At 43.2% G+C, this 16,271-nt stretch overlaps 1 protein-coding gene across 2 annotated transcripts; it reads right to left on the bottom strand.

Annotated features, from left to right (window-relative positions):
- Positions 1-211: 211 nt before the first annotated feature.
- socs3a (suppressor of cytokine signaling 3a) lies at positions 212-14,947 on the bottom strand. Of its 2 annotated transcripts, XM_088317390.1 has the most exons (5): positions 14,572-14,947; positions 9,887-10,002; positions 2,936-3,023; positions 2,633-2,809; positions 212-1,451 (listed from the first exon to the last, which is right to left on the bottom strand). In XM_088317390.1, exon 5 carries the CDS (start codon positions 1,342-1,344, stop codon positions 724-726), a length of 621 nt encoding a protein of 206 aa, XP_088173516.1. In that variant the 5' UTR covers positions 1,345-1,451; positions 2,633-2,809; positions 2,936-3,023; positions 9,887-10,002; positions 14,572-14,947; the 3' UTR covers positions 212-723. The 2 variants fall into 2 exon arrangements, with proteins under 2 accessions (XP_088173516.1, XP_088173517.1); XM_088317391.1 differs by lacking the exon at positions 2,936-3,023 and having other exon boundaries at positions 2,633-2,804.
- Positions 14,948-16,271: the final 1,324 nt, after the last annotated feature.

Genomic DNA, 16,271 nt, shown 5'->3' with positions numbered 1-16,271 from the left:
GTATTTTTTGATAAAAAAAAAAATAATAAAAGTCGCTTTTAGGGTGATCAATTCATTTCCAGATAAATGTTTCAGATTTCATTTCTAAAAATAAATAAAGTTGCATTGTATTGTATTCCTTTCGACTGCGCAATAATTGGAAGTACTTGTCACAAATTAAATGTGATTACGTTCAACGGGGAGGAAAACAAAGCACATGCTGAGATGCAGCTCGGTAGAAAAATAACATTCTTTATTATAAATTACTGAAATGTTCGTCCACATATAAATAAGTGCAAATCGTCGTGTCGACCAGTCAACCTTCAAGCATCTTTAGTACATCTTTATAAAACATTTTGTCTTCAAATGTAAACATGGCGTGAAGTACGACAACATTGTTGCGTCTTGTTTAAATACATTCATTGGCGAGCGAGTGGCGTTCTTGTCAGTGCCAAAAACAAAAAAAACAAAAATGACCTTGGAAGTCTATCGTCACAGAGGATTCAGTCAAAAGTTCAGCCCTTAACACGGTGCGACTGCTCCTGTAAAAAAAAAAACCTCCCGGGATTCACTCGAGGAGGGCTGCCGGACGGACGCAAATGCGTTGATTGAGGCCTCGCAGCAATTTGTTAGCAGCATCATTAGAGGAGGGAAACGGTGCGTCATCTCGGCCGGCCGGGAACTTCACTCCGGGCTCGCCGTCCTTCCCTCCCTCGTGGCTCCGCTCAGACTTGGAAGGCGCTTCTAAATGGGCGAGTCGTAATCCTGCATGTATTGCCTCAGAGGATGGGGAAGCTGTTCCCTGGTGGACGAAATGTCCAAATGGCCGTTCACCGTCTTCCTGCATAAGTGCTGCAAGGTGGACGGGCAACACGCCAGCGGTTTGACCAACTCCAGCGGCACCTTCTCGCCGCCCGAGTGAATGTAGTCCACGTTGCGTCCGTTCCCGTTGCCTCGGCTCTGCGGCATGTAGTAGTGCACCAGCTTGAGGATGCAGTCAAAGTGGGGCACGGCGTGAATGTTCTTGGGGTCCGTCTGCAGGTAGAAGGAGGCGGCGTCGCACTGGACCCGCAGGTTCTTGGTGCCCGCCGCGGTTTTGACGCTGAGGGTGAACAGGTGGCGGTTGTCGGAGCTGTCGCGCACCAAGAAGGTGCCGGCCTTCTCGGCGCCCAGCAGGCTGTTGGCGTTCTTGCCCGTGATGGCGCCCCAGTAGAAGCCGCTCTCCTGCAGCTTGCGCAGCGTGGCCAGCACCATCTGGTACTGAGCCTTGGACGTGAACGTCTTGTAGCGCTGAGGCAGCCGCATGCTGGGAGAGTCCAAGTGGCTGCTGCTCATGGCGGAGTAGGCCTTGCTGAGAGTTACCATGGCGCTGTGGCCGCTATGTGGTGAGCGGGCGCTGGAGGTGGGGTGGGGGTGGGGGGGGATGGATGGCGGCACCGCTGAGCAAGATAATCCTGGCGCCGAGGCAACACCTGAGGAGGCGGGAGGAACGCCAGCGTTAGTTTGCAACACTTTTGCCGTACAAGTTGTCAAGAAAAATATTACACACTCCAAGCACCTAGGAAACTTTTTTTGGGACATTTCTGTTTGGTCGTATGCAGTGAGAATTTTTATTTCTTTTTTTCTTGCAAAGTCAAACATTTGGTTTGGCCGATTCAATGTTGGGAAACACCAAATCTAATCATATTTTGAAACAATAAAGACATCTCCTATTTTCTAAAAAAAATAATAATAATAAATTTGTTATTACAACATTACGACAAAACTGTCAGCTAATAACGCATCGCCCAAATCACAAAAACTCCTCTTCTGACAATGCTCGTTTCAAATGAAAGCCTTTAATTGCCCTAGAATGTTCTGACTCGACTAAAAGTCGTCCAATAAGCAGCAGTGAGCAGAAATGTGACGGTATCCTAGAAGCACTTGATGACGACTTGGCTCTGTGGGGGTAACTTCAAACGGTTTAAAAAATAGTTCATGAGGAACTCCTGGTAAAGGTAAAGAAATGACTTTTTCTAATGAATGTTGCGGATGAGATTAGAGACGACAGTTTGCCGAATTCCAAATTCAACTTTAAATTGCATAAGTAGCCTTTTGTCAAATATATGACAGTTCTTGTTTCCTTAATTCTGGACCCTAAAAAAACTCCGCTTGTCGACAAAATGAGTGAGTTTTTCCTGGCAGTGTTTGACGAGGCCGAGCGACTGGAGAAAAGTGCTCGTTTGTTTTGGCTTGTTTGAATCATACATTCCTATTTATGATCGCGTGCAAGTCCGGTAAGTACTTTTTGTTTGTGCAACACTCCGCCTCAGGCACCACGGTCAGTTCCAGTAAAGTTATTGTGAAATGTGCACGGGAAGCGCTTCCACGCTCACAGACAGAAATACAGCTCTGGAAAAAATTAACAGATGCAGCATTTGATGATTTAGAGGGACTGAAAATATTTGGAGCAGCTTTAGTTGCACTACATGACACCAAAATAGCTCCAGTGGTTTTTTGTTTTTTTTTTGTTAATTGTTTGTTTTTGTTGTTTTTTTTGTTTAGGTTTTTTGTGGTCTGTTAATTTTTTTTGCCAGAACAATGATGTCAAATCCACATGCATGCTTTCAAAGTTGTGAGGTGGATAAAAAAAAGATCAAAGATGGATGCTCACCTCTTGCCCAAAGTCCTTTGAAAGTTTAAATCCAAATGGTCCAAATGTTCCTGAGCGTGGAGACGGCTTCCGATTTTGGCTTGCGGATGAAATTTCTGTCCCCAAAACGCAGTTGTGGGGAGTTTGCCACAAAGTTGAGTGCGGTGGAGCAGTTGTGAAAGGCGTCTGCACCCTGTACTGACGCACACGAACGCCTTTATAGAGATCCTCCTGCTGGGCTTGCGTGTGCTAGGCCACGCCCCCTCCCCCCGCCTTCTCCCCCCTCCTTCCAGTAAGGCGCTGGCAAATTGACAGGAAACTCACTTCTTTCTCTCTCGCTCTCTTTTTGTCTTGCTCGCCCCCCCCCCATGTCTTCTTATTTATTCAACTTTTGGATACTTTATCACCACACCTAAAAAAAATAACATAAAAAAAAAAAACAGGCTATGGTGTACGTAATTGCGGATTTGCATACTAGAAGTTCCTCTTTATTGTCAAGCTATGAGGTAATGACTTGGACTGTGCCGAAAGGGTTTGTTGTGTAATCAGTTTCACAGAAATTCTCGGTAAGCGGGTTACAAAAAAAAAATAAAAAAAACTTGTGAGCGCGCCGTTTGACCAAAGGTGGCGCCAGAATTCACATCATATTGGACGCGTACTCACACTTTGTTCTTGAAAGAACATTTTTGTAAAACACCTGCCAGAAAAATGTACTTTCAATTCCTGTTCCTCGTGCAAAAAAAAAAAAAAGGTACAGCTTACAGTAAGTACAGAAGCCGGGAAAAGTAGTTGCGTCCCGCCGCTGAAAATAATCTTGTGACTTTGCACATTGTGACATTATTCAAACGTTTACATTTCATTAGTTTAATTTCGATAAATACTTTAAAGTTTCAACGTGCAATAGAACTATTATGCATAGTTTTTATGCCTTCAGCAAAGTCTTCTTTCGGTCTCGAGAAATTTCCGTCACACTTAATTCAGCCGAAAGTTCCAAAGTAAAGATCTGTGGAGCGAGGAACTCCTCCAGTGGTCCACCTTTGCCAATGGAGCTGGCGCCAGCCAAAATGACCCACTTGGCACTCCAGACAGAAATGTGAAAACTGATAAGAAGTGCGTAAAGGGTCGGAGGTCACGCGGTTTTGGAAGGTCTGGAGTGAGCAATGGTGATTCCAGAGCTTGACGGCAATTTTCTTGGTGACTGAGAAGGTGCTCATGCTGAACACAAGTCAGACTTGGTCTTGCTGACTCAGGCACGATCGCCACAGACAACATCGGCAGCAGACGCCTCCGGTAATCTTCCAGTGCCGGGTTTTGAGTTTGCAGAACCAGTTGCCAGTACTGCTGACAGAGCATCGGCAAGAAATCATCGACACGTTTTTGGGGGTAGAAAATGTTTGGCTTTCTGTGCATTTGCGGGCGATGTGTGATTGAGATTTTTGGTGGGTCTTTTGATGAACGACTGACCAAAGAATTTTCAACACAATTTAGGGTGCGTGATCAACCATTTTTGTGGAAATGAGTCAGACCAAAAGGGGAGCAGACCTCTTGAGACTTTTCAGGCATGGGTTATTGAATTTTTTTTTGTGGGTCTACTCAGTGTTGACACACCTGCAAACTGTCAAATTTTGTCTTTGTGGGCTTCATTTTCTTCTTGAATGAGGTTGTGAGATCAAGCCATTTTTTGGTAGAAATGGCCGACTCAAACTGGAATAATTGCCTTGCTGTGTCTATGAAGACGTGCACATGGGACTTTTTTTGCGGGTCTACGAGTGATAGACGTCCCCACCAGATTTCAAGCTGCTAAGTCTAACGAGCTTGAGGGAATTCATATTCAATGGGGTCAAGTTTTTGCTCTTCATGCAAAGATGAGCTACGCTATCTGGTGTGAGCAGAGAGCTGAGGGGAGGTAAGGTGAGGGGGGAGGGGCTTGTGGGTAGCTGCCTGATGGCCTGATGTCTTTTGGTAAATGCCAGCTGGGTCCACAGAGGAATCAGGTGTTGTCTGATTCAGAGGGGGACGGGATGGGGGGGGGGGGAGGGGGTCAGATAGCGACGAAACTTGTTTCCAGAAAGTCCGTTGTGTCATCGCGGTGAGACACGTACTTGGCGTCCACGCTTCCCTCCCCCTCCCCCCATCTCCAGCCAACCCTCTTCCTTTCCCTCCCCCAATCTCCGAGATAGAAAAGAGTCCACGGAAGGGGGAAAAAAACAAAGAGCCGAAGAATATTTCGAGTGGCCTCCACGGCACGCGGGCAAGGTTGCTGTTAGGACATGCTGACTCGTGTCTCACGCACTGTAATTTACACGCTTCCTCGAAAGGGAACTTTAAGTACAGCGTCGTCCTTCAAAGGCCAAAAGTGCATCAAACGAGAACTGTTTGCATGTTACAGTAAAACACATTTGGAAAACACCAGACTTGGTGGCGCACTTCTACAAAACGACTCGCTTTGTTATCGATAATGCGCATTTTATTGCAGAGTCGCATGCTGCTTCACCACAACGTGATGATTTTTATGTGAGCACAACGTAGCACGCCACCCGCCATATTTAGACACAGACCCTTTTCCGCCCCTGGTAAATCTTTCTAGAACTGCCAGTGTCTGCGTGTCCATTTGAACGTTTAACAACGACTCAAAATGACAACGCATTTGTCCACCGAGCTAATCGGTTCCATCGGTTCCGGTAAGAAATTTCAAGTCCTTCCAATCCAAACTCAAGCGCTTTTCAGCCCGCCGCCTCGTTATTATGCAAAGTCAGTCAGTATATTTATGTAGTGAGGTCTAGTGCATGACAAGTCGTTGGTTTAAAAAAAAAAAAAAAAAACAGCTGCTTTTTTTTTTCCCACACTGACTCAGGAACAGCCTCGCTCAACATTCCCGTAAAAAGCCGCTGGACACACACGGGAAGTTTGCAGGAAGTCTTCCCTCTGGAATGACGAGGGAAAAAAATGTTTTCATACTAAATATTTGTCGTGCAGGCAGAGTGTCAGGGCGACGCTACAGTAAGGAAGTAGTTGTTACCTCTGCCAGGGAAGTTTTCATTGCTTGCTTGTTTGTTCGCAAGATTGAGGCGAGGGGAGCAATGTTTGGAGACCGCTCCGATTTTTTATTTTTTTTTTATTATTAAAATAAACGTACTGAATAAATACAACTAATAAATGAGAACATTGTTGCAGGGTGGGCTTTTTTAAAAATTATTTTTATAATGTTAGAATAAAAAATATAAATAAAAGTAGGAATTAATTTAAGAAAAACATGACAAAAGTTCTCTCTCTAGCGTTTAAAGTCGGAAAATATTAGACAATTCTATTTTCAATGAAAAATCAACATTAATATTAACCTATTATCATTATTATCACGAATAGTTGCAGTTGTATTTCACTTTTTATTTTGACACAAATAAAAAGTGTGGACGTATTTTTTTTAATTATTATTTAAATAAAAATGTTCCGTAATATCAAACAGATATAAAATCCATCCATCCACTCGCTGAACCGCTTATCCTCTTTAATGTCGAAAAAATAGCTAAATAATAAATCTATATATATTATATTGAAAACATGGTCAAATAAATCCATTTAACATTATTTGGAATTTCTCTTTATGAAATGAATTGTTTATAAATGTTAATGAAACATTTTAAACCTACGACGGACGTGACCAATCAATCATTTTTCAGCAAAAACGTTTTGTAACTCTTCATGGAATTGGGCAGCAATGTGCCACGCATGCAGGTGTCCGTTTCCTGGCATCGAAACGCACTCCTCATCCTTCCTGCTGGCTTCCCGTCACCAGATGGAGATGGAGTGCGTTCACTTCCTGTGTCTACCTGTTGGCTTCCTCTTTCATGCGACGCGGCTTGGGCAACATGCTCCTCCGCGATGTGATAACGAAAATCACTTCCTGCTCACTGAGCCTCTCCTGAAGCATGTTCTTGCTTTATTTTCTTTCTTCATTTTTTTTTCCCTCCCCTACAGCGAGCGCATTCCTTACTCCGATGGGCCAACAGCACGTGCTGTGTGTGGACTCCTCCGTGCGTGTGCGCGTGCACGCGTGCGAGCGTGCCTGTCATAGAATTCCAGGAATTCTCTGTGGAACATTTTGTTTTCAGTCTTTTGAAACTCGTCGCCTTCAGGGAACCAGAATAAATATTTTACTGCATATACGCTTGTTATCTCTGGGAATTTTTTTCCGCAGCGCGCAGAGGCAAATAGACGATTACAATAATACACGACACCAATGCCATTTTTTTCTATCCTTTCTGAACAGAATGCAAAACAAATTATAATATATAATATAATTAGAATACATGACAGAGATAAAAATGCATGCGATTGCCAACTAGATGTCATTAATTGGCAAGACAGACACCAATAGAAAGCACTTTAGAATCAGCAGGATAGCCAACTTGCTATGTTAGCATTGTAGCCAAATAGCGATAGACAGAAGCTAGCAACAATTTTCGGCAGGCCTCAGCTAACTTTAGCACTCCAAGCTAACAAGATGGACACGTTGACAATGTCTGCATTTTTTCCCCAACATTTTAAATTATTTCCCCAGAAAGTTAGCTATAGCGTTAGCATGCTAGTGAGAGAGAGAGAGAGAGAGAGAGAGCGATACAATAAATTCTGAACCCCCAGTTGGTACCTGATGGTACTAAAGCACCGGTGGAAAGGCGCTATAACAAGTGAAAGACCATCGATGAGAACTCAACAGGTTTTGCAATACAAAAAAAAAAAAAATCATCACGAGGCAAGACCGAACGGGAAAGGCCTGGAGGGCACATGTGAAGCTTGACACGGGCCGCCTGCGTATCACATGAGGGCTATTTCGGGCGGTGGCGTGTAGCGTTACTGTCCCAAGTGTCTTCTGAGAAAAACACAATACAGCAAGCACACAATAACTGGGCCCAATGACGCCTTCGCTCCGTATTTCTGGAGTCCACACAATGGCAAGGCCCCATTGGTAAACTCCGATGACATCAAGCTCCGGTTGGCAGCAGTAGAACCGGATAAAGGAACTTTTTTTTTCCCCATTCCGCTCATATCGGTAATTATGTAATTACTGTACTATTATTATGCAATACTATTCAGCACAACTGTAAGAAAAAGCGGTTGATTCTGAGGTAAATTGTCTTTATAGTCCACTTGCATCGGGGTCAGGAATCCCAATAACTCTAATATGCACACGTTTTTCAGTCCAATCCAACCCCAAATTATAGTTAACATATTTTAGTCACTGTGGATTATAAATCTGGTACGTATGAGTCATGCCCAAAAAAGGCACTTGAGTTTGCCAAAGCAGAACGTTTCAATGAACAATCAGCAGAAGGGCACACTTACGAGTCACTCAGTCGGTAAGTTGTTTCGTAACACAATGGAATTGAATGCTCGTCACTACACCCAAAAAAAAAAAAAGAATTTACATGCAAAAACAAATAATACGTACCGACTGGGCCAACGGAACTTAGTGAAAGACTGACGATGGCCACCTCGGGCCAAAGTATAAAGCAACATGAACATTTTTTTTTTTGCGAAAGGCCAAGTTGCAGAAGCGTTATACCCGACGGGTTGCAGGAAAGACGGCTCGCAAATGGATTTACAGTCAGTGAGCTCATAGCCGACGGGTGACAGGTTACTTTCTTTCTTTGTTTCGTTACAGGAATTAAAAAAAAAATGACGACACATGATGCTGTGTGTAAATAAAAAAATGAATAAAGGGTAATAAAAACTTCCTCGTCGTCAGTTGTTATGCGTCCCAAAACTTTTACGGGAAAGATGCGTGGTGTCATTAAGAACAGATTGCTGTGATTAATCAATCCACTTTGACTTAGTGTGACAAACGCACGCCTCGTCGTGTCGTCACGTTGCACAGGAAAATCATTCGAAGCGCCACCGAGCTCAGTTGCGACATTCGGGCCTTTTTTGTTGTCGTGTTGCATGCTGCACAACGTTGCGAGTGGGAGAGACTTGCGCAACGTCCCTTTGAAAAGAAAGAAAAAAAAAAAAGCCATCCTGCTTGCTTCACAACATTCGCGTCTGTTCCCGTTTTCTCCAAGCTTTCCAAACAAGCGTGGCCCAACGTTTCCATGTGAGCCCACGCCACACGCGAGCCAGCTCAACACGTGACGACGCAAAGGAGAGATATTCCGAGGAATTGGGGTTTTTTTGGAAGTATTTTCACAAAAGGCCGTTTAGCTCTCCGGTAGAAGAAAATTTCATACAAACGTCGTCGATTCTGAAAATGTGTCAATGTATACGTAAACAATGGGAAAATTGGTTTTGATTTAAAAGATCGGAGTGTATCGTTCCAACTTAAAATATATCGAGTTACGTATCGGATGTTCTTTTATTGGAAAGATTTTCGGCATCTTGAAAGGAAATGCCATGGCATCGTACCCTCCCGAATCAAAACGTACCATAGCGAATTGAATCGTAACAGCGCTGAATCGAACCGAATCAAATCGTTTCAAATAAACGGTTCTGAAATCACATTGCACCCGTCACATATAGAGATATGTTTCAAATTGTCTTCTTGCCGCGAACACCCACGTCGTCTCGCCAAGAAAATGATTTGAAACGAACGATGTCGCAGGATTCCAAACGTGAGGTGTGATTCAAGGCTTTTCACTCAATTTAACTCAAGTTTATCAAATTCAAAATAGATTTTCAAACGTGTCGCAAACTATAGTCTTCATGCGTGCCTTGAAGCGGCGCGACCTCGCGAGTGACATCAGGAGCTGGAGGCGGTCGGTAAATTAGCGCGTGAGCGTCTGAGCGTGAGATGTGGTCGATAGCAGATCCTGGCGCGCGTTTATCATTTAAAATTTTTGTTCGACTGTTCCTGGAAATGACTGAAAGTGCACCGACGATGTGAGGGCATTGCGGGACTCCAATTGTTCCGCTTTTCCGCCTTCACTTTTCATTCGAGCTGCAGCAGAACAAAAACAAAACGGCGTGTTGAAATGTCATCACAATTATCCGATTTTGGTGTCGATTGCGAAATGTCTTCTTTTTTGGACAACTTTTTTTTTTTTAATTCCTGCAATAATGGGAGCATTTTCTTGTAAATCCAACTTTGTCTTGAGTCATACTCGCAGTCAACACTATTTATACGTTTACTTTTATCATATTCGGCTAACAAAGAGCATGTGTTTGCAACGCCGATAAGAATATGAGGTCATTGCCTCACACACACCGAAAAAATGTCTTTGAGGCAAATAATGCTTGCTGAGAATAAGTGCTTGTTATTCATGGCGGTGTTAGGATTGATCTGACCTGGGCTGCCTGGCACCGCCGCCGCTGTCCGTTTATCAGGATCGGGTGGCGGGAGACGGAGGAGGCGGTGACATAATGGGGATGTTCAGAATGGACTTTGATTCCCACCAGCGGGCCTGGAAATAGAAAGCTGATGTCATTGGGAAGAAGGCTAATGAATGTGTCTGCGCTGGAACAGATAGCTGAGAAGCTTGCGCTTTTTAAACGTGCACACGCGCACATGGAGAGACACGCAAACGCGGCGTATTATTCATATGCAAAAAAAACGGGTTGTTAAAATGTCCGTCCGCATCATGACGCTATGCAAACACAGACTGTAATCTGATCCCGCACGGTGCCGCTAAGTGCGGTGAGAAGTTTCGTAATAGTTAACATGACACGTAGACACACCTGCGCGGATGGATGCAAGTAAAGAAAGATGGATGGATGCGCAGACTGGAGGAGAGAAAAACGGATGGGTGAGGGCTGATGCGCGGGTGACAGGCGGATGAGCGGAAGAGTGCACGAGAGGATGGACGGACGATTGACAATGGATGGATGTCGAAATGTCCGGACAAAAGAACAGCTGGCTGTATTGACGTGCAGATGTATGAGCAGAGGAACGGATGAAAAGATGAAGGAATGAATGAATGAATGGATAATGGAAGCGTTGATTGCTCAACTGCGATGGCGCAATGCTCGTCGTCTTTGGTGCTAGAAAAGTAGCCGAAGAGAGTGCAGCGTTGCAGGCGCTTTTCATTTTTCGGCCTTTCGAACGAACGAGCGTTCCTCGCTCGGTGACTTGGCGGCAGAAGGTTCAGGACGCCACTTGCCTTTTTTTTTTCCCCTCTCCGTTTCTGTGATGCCATCAGGAAGTGATTTTTCCATGTGACTCAACAGTTTAATGCGCTCGCACATACAATGAGATCAGACGAGGCGAGCGCAAGCGGTGCTACGGGCCCATTCTTGACGCTTCAATGGCGCCTTTGTTCGGGAAGCAGGTGGGCAACCTACCACACTAAAAACGACGACAGCGACTGCAAGTGGAAAAAATAAAAACCGCCAAAAAGCAAATCAGCTGCAAATGTTCATCCTATTGGACATACATTTCGGATGAGGTTTCAACATTTCGAGTCGCGCCTGGCGCCGTCGTGTCCAAGACGACATCATCCAGCGTGACACACTTCCCCGACTTTAATTAGGGAGTATGACTTCATAAATGACAGCATCGTTCTACATTTATCCACACACACGCAAAAACACGCTCACATCTACCTGACCTCCTTACAGCGACGGTTTCATGTGAATTTTGATGTGTAAGAAGCGTTCTTAAGCGTATGACTGATTGTATGTTCATGTTGCTGTCATTCAACTTTTAGCCCACTGCTCCTCAAATAGTGGGGCGCGTGTGACCCGGGGAAACATGCTTTGTTTGTCCGCCGTACCACAATGAAGTGTAATTGCACATCCACTCCACTAGTTGGCAGTGGCGCTCTCATTGCCCATTGAGTATAAACTCTACGGTGTCGGTTTGTTTTGCAACAAAAATGCGATTATTTAGAGTTGCGGTGGAGAGTGTGTGGGGGGGGCGCAAATTGTTTTCTTCTTACTAGGGGGGCGTAAGAGAAAATAATTGAGAAGCACTTAGACTAACGTAAAAGAGGATGAAGGCCGCAACAAAGTCCTGCATGAAGAAAATAAAGACCAAATATGAAGAGAAGCACGGATGCAGCTTTCGGTCTCATACAGTGACACTCTGAAGCGAGGCGACCCCCCCCCCCGACAGGAAAAACCCGAAAGTCACTTTGTCTTCTCTGAATTCACTTTCCAGGGCGTACTGACCTGAAAAAGTCCCGCCTACGTTGTGACGTGCACCTGCTTGCTGATTGCTTTGCTTCCCTCAACGCATACGACATTTTTGCGCTTTACTCGCTGCACACACCACATTGTTTTTCGGACCATCCAAATTTTTGTCATGCTTGAAATCCACACCAAATGAAAATCTAAAACGATACACGACCACTCGAACAGACCATTTCCTTTTGTTCCCTTCAAAATGGGCGCTCCCCAAAGACAGGAAATTCTTCTGGACCAACTCCAAAACCACCGCCTCCCTTTTTTTTTTCTCGCCTTTTTATTATTATTGTTTTGCTCCCTCCCTTCACGTTCCCACTTCCGAGCGAGGAATCCTAGAAGGACCGGTACAGTGAGTCCCGAACGGCGAGTAAACAAACCACCTTGCACCATTCCAAAACACTCAAATGTGGCGTTTATGGACGTGCACCGCAAGCTTGGAGGGGGGGGGGGGGGGGGCAACGTAATGAGACGTGAGGTCACTTGTTAAACTCCCACAGGAGATAATGCTGGCACCACATAAGCACACACACACACACACAGGCAACGAGAATTCCCAGAATGAAAGCCACACACACACACACACACAAGTAAATGAATGTGCACAAAATGCCACATTTTCTTTCTTGCCCCCACCCCACTGCCCCAAAAAAACAAAGTCCATCCCTTCCAGTAAGTGTAAGAATGAATGCTGGCAATCCAGGCGGTCACATTACAACGACTTCTGCTAACGTGTCAAATCATTGACAGAAACCTTTTATTGTCTGCACATATTCACACTTACAAGTCATAAAACGCGGCCGAGTCCCATTCTTGTCGACTGATAAGATGCAAAATGAAACAAAACAATTCCATGCACAAGTTCCAGGAAAGCGCTTTTTTTTTTTTCTTTTCCTCCTGAGGCAACATTTGGGAAGTCCAAATGGGTACGATTACCAGTGTGACAAGATAACTACAGACCTGAAATGGAGTGTACCGCAACATGGGAAATGCTTGAACCTTTTTTTTTTTTAAATGCAATTTACATACGCGATGACATGCACGTGAAGAAAGTGACACCACTTTTATTGGAAGGAATACATTCCAGACCCACCGATGAATAGGTGAAAATCGGCAAAATATTTAAATTTGACCGCTGCGGCGTACGTGAAACACAGTCAAACTTGTCAAAACACTTTTATGGTTATGAAAACACACTTTTTAAAGGATTACTGAGCATCTCGGCCTCTGCTTGCTCGTAAATTGGTTGCATCAACATCCAGTAAAGACAGATGCAGTTTAAATGACTGTATTTTTTTTAAAGACATCACTTTGCAAGAAAAAATTTACTAATTGTGCATTCGTTCATGAAGCTGTCGTATTGCCATATTCATTTTCAAAGACAACTCGTCATGACCTACATTATGAATTCCCCTATCGTTAAGTTATTACAAGAAAAGAAATATTTGAAGTCGTTGTTGGTTCTTTTATCACAGAATATTAAATTGTCATTCAGTCTTGCGCCTTCTTCAGCGTCAAACCAGCAACTTCAAATATAAATAAGAGACAGTATGAACATTATTCAATCAAGAAAAATATATAATTTACAATAATATAATTTCAATATTAAAAGAAAACAGTAGTACAGTTATGATTTTTTTAAAAAGCTAATTTTACATATTTTTATTTTTATTACAAAAATGCAATATACGTAATGTAATATTTGCATTTTTTTCTTTATTACAACAAAATTGTAGCAAAGTTGTGATCTTTAAGGCGTCAACAGCCTACAAAAAAAAGAGTATTTTTCAAGAAATAACTGCATGAACATGAACTTAAAATGACAAGAAAAATAAAAGTCTGCATTTCTGTGTCATCCAACGAGACAGAAGTTAAAGTAGTTCTACTTTATCGGCAGTTTTCATGATTTCCTGGAAATATTCACTTCATATTTCTTCATGGGCAAGAAGCGTTTAGAAACCCCCCAAAAAACTTGGAAGTTCAACCAGCGTGACAGAACAGATTGCAATTTACTTCCCTTTGAGAAATGGAACTTCTGCAGAAGGTTGAGGAGACCAAACTGCAACGTGCAGTCATGCCCATCTCATGAAACGTGACAAGCTATCGGAAGGAAAAGGGAGGGCATTTCTTGTTGTGGCTGCCTTCTAATCCTCTTTCGGAGAAATTCTACCCTCTGGAATCGTTCACTGTCCCTCTCCAGCCAGCGTGCACATTTGCACGGCTGATTTATTGTTCCTCCGTAAAAACAAATACTGCTCGCAACTAAAGCGACTAAAATGTGCTACGATGACTTTTTTGACTGAGAGGCTTCATGGCTGATCTCGTAAAGTTCCATACGGTCCCCAGACACTTCATTAGGTACACCTGCAATTCGGTTGGTTTATTTTCAAGATTTTATTTAAAACTCTCAAGTAAGTAAATAACCTGAAGACTATTTATTTAGCAATTGTAAAGCATTTCCAGTAATTGCCTGCGTTGATGTTTTGTAACCGTTTTACAAAATAAAAAAACGACGGGCGGGGTGGGGGGTTAATTAAAGCTAGCAAGCTAGCAAACACAACATAACTTGCAACCTACATTTTGGTTGTCCCCCAAACCACCGCCCATTTTCTGAGTAGTTTATACGTATAAAGTGTTCTATTGTGTTGTTATCGAGCAATAAAAACTAAAACAAAACAAAATGTAAACGTTGTCCCGGTGGGCCGGTACTACTTCCGGGTTGCTTGGGCCAGCTGGTGACGCGATGCTAACATTTTACATCGTCAATTAGCACGCTAGTTCTGGTCAGCAGAAAAAAATGGAAATAAGTCAACGACATTTAATTGTATGCGTTTGTGTGGCTGCGCACTCACAGGCTTGTGTCACACTCGTTGGCATTTTTACGAGCCGAGTCGTTTCCACGAGAGGCAGGCATTAGGCCGGGACTCCCGTTGCGGGCTGCACTCGGTTCTCCCGCTGGCGTGGGCCAGGAGGAGGAAGGGCGGGCTGGGAGACGCTTCTGGGAAGCAGTCTGGGCCGAATTGGAAGCGGCTCATGTGTCTCAACTTAAACAACTAGTTGAAAAAGAAAAAAAAGAAAGGAGAAGGCGCGAGGATCCCGCTGTTCGCACTCTCGGTTGTCCACCTGGGGACGCGTCCAGTCCACCCACGCACGTGAAAAGCCTGGCAGGAAAGTGCCAAGTGGGTTTCTGCTTCTTGGCTTGGGGGCCGCCACAGCAGGGATGTTGTGGAATTGCACACTTGTCCGCTTTGTACATGATGATGATGATAATTAATAACAATCATCGAGGACAAGTCCCTGCCCCCCCCCCCTTTTTTTTTGCCAACCAAAATTGATAACCCTGACGTTTTTTTTTTTTTTTTTTAATGTAAACTCTTATACTCGAACCTGCATAAAACCTGACACACTTGTTCCAATTGATCCCAAAAATAAATAAAAAGAAAATACACGCAGATGTGGTATTAATTTACCAAAAGTTGAAAATTGTTCATGTGCACAAAACCTGATACACTTCTTTCTAGTTACAAAGTGTAATATGTATTAATAACTTAAAAAAAGCACTCTACAGGATTGTACATTTTGAAAACATACAGTAAATCAACAACCTATGAACAATTAACTGTTTGCTTCAGAATATATTATACATAAAGTGTTTCACTTCTCAATAATTTGCTGTGAAGAATTTTATTTCTATTTCAGAATGTACAGATTGTGAACTTGCCGCAATGAGTACGCGTGTGTTGGTGCTGTGTTTGTGTTTAAATAAACCGTTCTATTAAAAAGTTATGACTTCTACTATGATGCTAGTTTCGTTAGCCTCTCTATGATGTTTTGCATTGTGTATTAGCAGCAAGCTAGCCTACTTTGGTGAGGCACTTGTGTGATGTTTTGATGTAATTCTCTTTTGTTTTATGTTAACTCTTTACTGTCCTTTATGTTAACGTTTCAGTTCGATTTTTATATTCACACGTGTCAACCAGAATGTTGCGACTTTGCCCCATTCAAACCACGCAGCAAAATTTCACCATTGTTCCTCTTTTGTTTGACTGAAATTCCAAGCGTCTCATGTGATCGTGGCATTTTGGACCGGAATTGATCCTGCCAAGTATGAAGTGTTCTAGCACTCTTTTGTTGTCTTATTCTGAGCCAAATTGTGGAATCTTATGTAATTGCTTGTTCCTTAAATTAGCCTAAACTGGCAAAGATACACAAAACCTGACACACTCGTCCTTACGAGTGACAATAACAACAATATAAAAGAACCCATCCCTTTGGAAAAATCACATTTTTTCAATTCCCATAAAGTCATTTAACATTAAACATTGGATGACTTTCAACGTCGTTTATGTTTCGATATATTATCACTCTCATTCGAAGAATGCAGCAAAACGTCAAGCGAGGGTGCCACACTCGCTGAAATGATGAAGAATCATTTGACTATGATTGAACATACCAAGTACATCAGTCTCAACATTGAGATGCCAGTCCTTTGTTTTTTTGTTTTCTGCACCTGCGTATTTTTACCTCAGGACATTTCGTACCATTCCGTTTT

The sequence above is a fragment of the Idiotropiscis lumnitzeri genome, chromosome 15, assembly GCF_059441095.1.
Source record: "Idiotropiscis lumnitzeri isolate Australia: NSW breed Sydney's pygmy pipehorse chromosome 15, RoL_Ilum_1.0, whole genome shotgun sequence".
Classification (NCBI taxonomy): Eukaryota; Metazoa; Chordata; class Actinopteri; order Syngnathiformes; family Syngnathidae; genus Idiotropiscis; species Idiotropiscis lumnitzeri.
Note: the sequence above shows the minus strand (reverse complement) of the source record. Positions and strands in the feature narration are given on the sequence as shown.